Raw genomic sequence first — 8141 nt, 5'->3', positions numbered from 1 at the left:
AACAGAAGCGAAAATCAACGGAAGCAGGTTCCGGCTTATTGGGAAGGCGAAAATCAAACCTGGAGATCGCCGGAAGAACTGCTGAACTCCTGGTCGAGCGGGGATCTGGTAAACCTGAGAAATGGCACTGAGAACGTATATGGAACGGATCTGGCCGGAGTGAGATAGACGACGCGGCTCCCTGTTTGAAGGGAAGGGAAAGGGTCTGGCCGGATAGCGAGATAGACGACGCGGTTCGCTGGTTGACGGGAAGGGATCTGGTCGGAGGGCGAGACATCGAACGACGAAGGGGATACATGGATGCAAAAAGAAATTTTTTGCATGAATAAGCCGCCAACCATCGTCCATGTAGCAGTGCCCAACGCTGATTGATCGCCTTTAGATGCTACTCACGAATTTGATTCTGACTGGTTAAGTAGTTTGTTCCCGCGGAATTACCTTATGTACGATGTTCTTCCGCATGATTTACGTAGGACAAGAGAGGGCTTGGTTTCTTTCGCTATGGCCCGCAATGGCATATTAGGCTGACGTACCAAACATGTGTATGTAATTTTGAGAGAAGAACCGTGATATACGTGCGACAATTCACATACGAATTCTGTCCGACGGAGCAGATCAAACCGTATGTCAATTGGACTCGAAGTCGGCGAGCGAGGGCTGGATGTTGCACCGTATCAAATCTGACAAGCCATAGTATTTTTTGGGGAGGAGGGGGGAGGGGGCGAATGGCAGGTGCTCTGCCTTTGCATTATAGTACTCCCTCCATCCCAAAATTCTTGTCTTAGATTCGTCTACAAGAATTTTGGGACGGAGGGAGTACTAGATAAAGAATGTACAAGAGGGTTGCCATAAGGCAGAGTTTAAGGTACAAAAGGGATAACCTCAGTCTGGTTCAGGAGGGGGTCTACACAAGGCTACACGTAAATGATTCAAGTCTAACGCAATTAAGGAGACAATCTCGTCAGCAGTCGAAGAGATGTGCTTGAAGACCCGCCGGTTACGTTCATTCCAAATATTCCACGCAAAATACATGACTTGTTGGGCGTTCTGCTTGGGGCCATTGCTGTGGCGAGCCCACCAATCCTGAGCAGTGAGGAAGTGCATGTTGTTGAAGCTTGCAGCAGCATTTTGACTGGGTTGCAGGGTGCAGTGCAGCTTGAAACAAACTTCAGAAGTGAAGGGGAAGTGGCAAAATAAGCGAGCCGCAGTTTCAGCAGTCTGATCACAGAGAGAACATCTGTCGGCAGTGTCACAGCGTCTGGCTCGCGGCCGATAGGTAGGGGGAAGCGTATTCTACGCGCGCCAACAGCCAAGTGAAGAATTTCACTTTTCCTTCAGACTTGATATGCCATTATTTTGTCCAGGGCAGGTCGGTTGATGGAGCCCAAGAACTGGAGGTCCTATGCCGAGGATGCAGAGTAATGATTTGATGATGAGGTCTTCCAGCAGATTGCATCAGGTTCATCGGTGAGGTTGACTTGCTGAATATGTTGCCAGAGGGAAAAGAAGCAGTGAAGGTCTGTAGTTGTTGTGAGCCGCTGCGGCCCTCTCATCCAGTTGCCATTGGCCAGGTTCTTGATGCCCAGGCCCCCAAATCTTGTCGGGGAACACACTTGTTTCCAATTCACTGCACAATGGCTTCCAGCAGCTTCGTCCTCGCCACGCCAAAGGAACCCTCTCCGGAGCTTGTCAATGCGTGTGATCAGCCACTTGGAAGGGGCAAACATTGTAAGGTAGTAGGTGGTGATGGAGGTGAGCACTGCATTGATCAGAGTTATGCGCCCAGTCTTGGTGAGCATGTGCCACCTCCCCTGGCGAACGTTCGCCAGTTAGGAGGGGTCCTAACCAAATCCATCTCAAAAGCTCCCTAAAACAACCGTCTCAAAAGCTCTGACTTGTACTACTGTCAAGTAGCAATTGCTACCGCCTTCTGTCAGCCCTAGCCCTAAGTCGTCATCGCGCCCGCTTCTTTCGGCCATTCCCTTTCTTTTTCGCGCCGGAGGTCTTCCTTGGAAGTTGTTTTTTCCGACTTTGCACGTTCGGAGATGTGTCAAGCTCAGAGGCCCAGAAGCGCGCCAGAAAGGAATCGACGGTATTATCCACCTGATATGAGAGGTCATTTACTTCCTCGGTCCAGAGCTTAACCACAGAATCCAGCTGCTGGTCCTGTGGCACCTCGGCCACCTTGTGCAGGGCAGCTTGCATGCCCACCAGCTCATTGTAGACGTACTCTACGTCTTTCTGGAAGTCTGCATCCAGGTAATTGTACTCGTCGCTGAGGAACTCGACCAACTTGGGGAGCAAGGAGCCCATGGGGCCAGTTGGGAAATCGGCCAACTCAGCATGATTCTCCATGAGAGTGGAAATGCGATTCGTTCTCGCGTATCTGGTAAGATGCATGGAAATGGAGTTATGGCCGGGTATATATGGGTAAGAATAAGTCCCATGTACAACTGCATGATTGTCATGTGAGAAACGAAAATCAGTACCTGCTACCGTCTTCTGCACTCTCCTTTTTTTGTTCTTGAATCTCAGGTAGTTTTTCCAGAGTGTGCTCATTTTCTTCTGTGTTCTTCAATAAGGAAAGGCACAACAAAAGGGAAGTCATGTTGAAGGTAATAAAAAAAAAATCATCCATAGATACAAGGGAGCACAGTCAGCAGTGTAACAATATAAATATAATACCTTGCCTGTAGCTGAACTTTCGGCATTATCAATCTTATTCAGTTCATCAATAATATCCGCTATGGTAGGCCTTTTCTCTCGGTCAAACTCCACACACCTTAATGCTATTTTGATGCATGTAATAACTTGCTCTGATGTATGTGATGACATTGTTTCCTGCATCCGTTTTCCCCAGTTTTCATGCACCTGCAAAGGTGGAACACAGCGGCAAAAGGTGGCATGGACAGTTAGACACGACACGACTATCATAATCTTTGCGGAAAATGGGTTACTGTTCATTATGTAAAATATCTTCCTTACATGCTCAAGAAATTCTTGCAGAGATATATGTTCACATTTGGAATAGCCATCATATCCCGCTACTATCTGAAGAATTATAACACCCAAACTGAATACATCAAACTTCGGTGTTATTGCTCGTCTATCGATGTATTCTGGTGGCATGTATCCACTGCATGATATATATCGACCACAATTATTTCTGTATTTTCTTATTAATTGATTATTTAACATGAGGTATGAACTTACACGGTTCCCATAATTTTGCTTGTGATATGGGTTTTTTCTGACTGAAAAAGTCTTGACAAACCAAAATCTCCAATTTTTGGGAACATGTTCTTGTCCAGCAATATATTCTCAGGCTTCAAGTCAAGATGGTAAATAGAATCTTTGCATCCATTATGAAGGTAATTTAGGCCCTCACTAACTCCCTTAATAATCCTGAAGCGTGTGTGCCAATTGAGTCCGCAGGATTCATCTGTAGAAATATGCAGTGTATTACCAAGATGTAAATTTACGGATTATTTTCTACATGCAAAACAATAGTATGGGCTAAGTAGAGCACAATAATACCAGAAATATGCTTGTCAAGGCCTCCACCCTGCAGGTATTTGAAGCAGAGAAATCTTTCTTCTACTGGGGCAAAAATATATTCACCATTGTACTTGAAGCGTTCATGTCCTAGATAATAGCAGTAGCCCACTAACTGTACAATATTTTGATGCTGGGCCCTCATAAGGTTATTAAACTCATTTGTAAACTGTGTGTCGTCAAGCCCGGGCATGTAGTGAAGCTTTTTGACAGCAATCTCTTCCCCATCATCCAGTAATCCCTGTTCAAAAAAAGTACCATGGGTTCTTGCAACGTCTGGTAGTACAATTACAACATATGCAAGCAATAATAACAATTACCTTGTAGACTACTCCATACCCACCACGTCCAATGACATGGTCCTCAGAAAAGTTATCTGTAATTTGTTTCAACAACTCGAGTGTAAACTCCCTTGTCGTCGCACTTGTATGTTCTAAATTGTTCGCCATGTTTGTAATCTATATCTCCTGCTAGGATGGTTGAACGTTGTATCTTCCAAATAACACTGAAAATATTTCACATGGTTAAGAGAGAGCATACATGAATAACCTGTATGGAAAACAGACATGCTTCATATAATTTGAAGCATAACATGGCTATAGATTTCTGAAAAGGATGTGTGTCTGTAGTTACGTATAAAGGTGTGAAAATATCGAAGGGCCCGAGGCTGAACTTTTATTACTCCCTCCGTAAAGAAATATAAGAGCGTTCTCTTATATTTCTTTACAGAGGGAGTACTTATTAGTAGGAAGGGGAATACAAGAGTGTTTATAATCAAGCAATGCTTGGACTGAAAAGAAACAGAGCAAAAGCTCTGATAAGAGAATACAGCACAGGTAACAACACAGCACTGCAAAGTACAAATACACCGCAGGAGCTTCACGGCTTAGTCGCAATGATGCAGCGAGTCGCAGGCCAGGCCTGGACGTTCTCGGTACCAGCAGCAGTATGATCAAAGATCCTGCGTTCTGCTCCTTCCAAATTCTTCAGTGAATTAGGATGGTAACCGTGTCAATCAGTTTGCAATGGCATGTTCGAGGTATATCTCCCCAGACCAGAGTGCCAGCTCTGCCTCGGATCAGCCCCTATAGCAGTTTCTAACTGCTATAAGTAGTCTTTTTTCATGGAAATCAAAGGAATTCAACCAAGTTTTTATGGATGGTAACCGTGTCTGGGCTGTTTGAATCGTCAGACATCATTCAATTATCCTCAAAGGAATTCAACCAAGTGTTTATGGATGGAGGGCCAAATTTAAGGAGGAGATGAACTTGGTCCGCCTTAGATTCCTCAAAAAGAAATATCCAGGATCCGACCGTGGATAGACAATCTTAGGTGGCTTTACTCTCATGTACTTCTAGCATAGCCTAGATTAGCTGTAGACTGGTAATACTCCCACGGTAAAGAAATATAAGAGCATTTAGATCACTATTTTAGAGAAAAAGAAGTTGATGAAAGGAAAATCAGGATAGGTAACGCGCGAACTTCATGCTGTAGCACAGGGCAGAGAAAATCAACGGAAGCAACTAACCTCTCCCATGCCCGTTTTCGACAAGTCTGGCCCACCCAAAACCCTCTCCCTCGCCCGTGTGCGTTCCCGCCCGACGCTAGGTGCCCGCATTCATGCCGCTGTAGAGCAGCCACTTCACATTGACGCTAGCCCAGAGCGGACGTGACCTCTCACTGGCGGCAGCATTGAAGCCTCGCCGGCTAAGGGCGCCGCCCGCGGCGTGTCCCCGGTGTCCGCACCTGACGCCTTCTCAATGTTGAAGATACTTTTATCGGACGGGACAGGACAGATATCTACCACACCTATTCAATGCCCGTTCGTCCTTCTGCCACCATTAAACAGGCTCGCCGGCTGAGGAACCAACTCCACCGCTCGCGCATTGACGCACCCGGACACTTGGCCTCACCGGAAACCGCTATTTAAGGGCGGCCACACAGACATCCGCCATGATCGCGGCCAGGAACGCGTTGTGGGAGAGCCTATCGACGGAGCAGAATCACGAGGTGGCTGCCCTTGTGGCATCCATGCAGAAACGCCATTCCGAGCGGATCGAGGTCGGCATTCCGGCCAGCTCGCCTGAGGTGTTCGACGACGACCCAACGATGCAAATGTGTTCTGACGACGACTCCACGATGGAGCTCGCGCCTGTGCATGTTGGCTTCATCATGGAGCAGGCGCAGATGCACTTCACTCCTGCCATGGAAGAGGAGCAGCCTGCCAGTGCCTATGTCGGTGTTTCGATAGGCGCAGGAGGAGCAACGATATAACATGTTCCTCCTCGAGCAGCATCGGCTAGCGGAGGGCCAAATCTATGTAGAGAGGAGGTCGTGGCTACGACGAGCGCACGAGCGAGGAGGCCGTGGCTACAATGGCCGTGGCGAACCCCAACTTCGTCGTGGAGTAGCGGGCGCTCTACGAGGCTTCACGTGCTCAAGCCGATGCTTGCAATGCAGACGTGGCGCAGCTGGACACGTAGGTGGTCCCGCTAGTGCAGGCGATCGATGACGAGAACGCCGTCAGCTGTGCATCCTATGCGCTGCCACCGAACTTTAGGGGTTGCATGTGGTAGGAGGACAGTGATGACCCGTCCACGTCCACCGGCGACGGACAAGTCGCAGACTCCGACGATGATGAGTAGGGCATGCGAGGCAGCGGGGGCTGCAGTACCAAATGGGTTGGTCCATCTCCCATTTTCTACTCTTCCTAGCTGGCTATCGCACCTTCTCTTCACAGGTTTTGCCAACCGCTGCTCATGGAGATGGCAGATGAAGCATGTGATCGTCGATGTGTAATACAAAGGAAGTGAACGATAGCCGATGACGTAGGCTAGGTTTAGGTCTGCCCGCAATTTTTTTAATGAAAAATATCCAAAATGTAATGAATGTGCTCTTGTTTAGATGGAAATTATCTGGTTTGCATGTAGTTCGTCCGGTTGAAATCCAGTTTAAAATGTATGCGGCTACGGTTGGATAACTGCCTCCCACATTAGTGTCTCCGGACTGGTCCCCCGATCCGTGGCAGGATGCAATGTCCGGTTTGGGATCAGCGTTGGAGAGATGCCCTTAGTTAACATTCCTAAAACTACTTTTTAGGGGTTATTTAGTTTGTGAGTAAGGTTGACTTAAGTTGCCACACCTAAGAGCATCTACAACCACATATAACTAATATGGGTTGCCATACGCTCGCGGATGCGGCCGGGTGATGGCCTGCAAGTGCATAGGGTTTAGTTATAGCTTTTTTGAAGTATGAGTATCGAACCCATGGGGAGCACATGAATGAGCCTTTTGTCTCTTGTAGTGTTCAAATAGCAGTGCATGCAAGTTAAATAGTAATATAATAGAAGTGGTGTAGCAAATAGTGAAGTAAATTGTAGCGGTAAAATAAAGTAACATGAGACGTGAGTGAAAGTTGTTGAAATCGATAGGACTAAGGCGTCCCAAAGAGTCTGGATTTCCCACTAGCATGGGTCTAACGAATGATACCTAAGCATAATGCTACGTCAATTCCCAAGCAACGTTGTATGTTTCTATTTGCGGACTGAGCCGGTACAGATACGTGCATACACGTAGCAGCTCTGTATCACATACGCCGCCACCATTCTTCTGCACTCTGGTTACCAAATGGTGATTAAGAGGAAAAAGATCCCTACGGAAGCAGTCTGTAAGCGGTCTCCGTTTATCCCCTGCTGCATTGATCTGGGATGAAGAGAGATAGGCCTTTGTCACTTACTACCTCCACAACCAGCCGGTTCACCAATAGTAATAACCTTCCGTTCAAAATTGGCATATGTTGGATGGTCGATTTCACCCAACATCAAGAAGACTATTAACATAAACATACAAAGAGGATATGAAATGCTAATACCAAACGATCTACTTCCTCCATCCATATATATATAGCGCCTAATGTGTTTTTTGATATTGTTTTGACTACTGATAAGGTTAATAGTATATGAGTTGTATAAGGAGAAAATTATATTATTGGAAGCTCCTTTTTAAGTATGAATTTGACGGTATGCTTTGTGTAACTTGCATTTCATATATTATTGCTCTAACGTGTGATCAAAGTTAGCCTCAAAAAACGCATTAGGCTCTATATAGATGGATAGAGGGAGTATTACACACTAGGTTTCCTCCATATCCTCAAGAACTATGGAAATTGCTCACACATCAAGGGCACAAACGAGATGAGATGAATCATGATGAAAATGATGATCTCACACAAATAACACAAGATTGAATACACTCCAACTATTGTATTACAAATAGATGAGGATGAAGTTATGGTGATGATGATGTAGCCTTCTTGATGCACTATTGCGATGACAGAGTCCTTGGATTGATTCCCCCTCCGGAGGCAAGGGTTCTGCCTCCTGGATGTGTTTTCTAGTGGCTCTCTTCATATGACCCCCGATCCAACTTCACGGGGTGGAAATAGTGGACAAGGAGATGTTGCTGGCATGCCATACGACCGCACGCGCTCATATGCTAGCCCGTCTTCTGCTCTGGACTACCGCATGGACTCCTTTCTTCTCCCTTTGCTTCATTATTTATGGTAGTCAATTATCACATTGGATGAC

The 8141-nt window shown here is 46.4% G+C and overlaps 1 protein-coding gene across 1 annotated transcript in view; it reads right to left on the bottom strand.

Annotated features, from left to right (window-relative positions):
* Positions 1 to 4040, bottom strand: part of LOC119349718 (tyrosine-protein kinase JAK1-like) — a 7763-nt gene extending 3723 nt beyond the window's left edge. The window contains exons 1-5 of the mRNA XM_037617807.1: positions 3876 to 4040; positions 3538 to 3796; positions 3214 to 3442; positions 2986 to 3136; positions 2698 to 2871 (exon numbers count right to left, since the gene is read on the bottom strand). Coding sequence (XP_037473704.1) covers positions 2698 to 2871; positions 2986 to 3136; positions 3214 to 3442; positions 3538 to 3796; positions 3876 to 4004 — 942 coding nt within the window. The 5' untranslated portion in view covers positions 4005 to 4040. The remainder of the gene's footprint in view (positions 1 to 2697; positions 2872 to 2985; positions 3137 to 3213; positions 3443 to 3537; positions 3797 to 3875) is intronic.
* Positions 4041 to 8141: the final 4101 nt, after the last annotated feature.

This window comes from Triticum dicoccoides, chromosome 1B (genome assembly GCF_002162155.2).
Source record: "Triticum dicoccoides isolate Atlit2015 ecotype Zavitan chromosome 1B, WEW_v2.0, whole genome shotgun sequence".
Taxonomy (NCBI): Eukaryota; Viridiplantae; Streptophyta; class Magnoliopsida; order Poales; family Poaceae; genus Triticum; species Triticum dicoccoides.
Note: the sequence above shows the minus strand (reverse complement) of the source record. Positions and strands in the feature narration are given on the sequence as shown.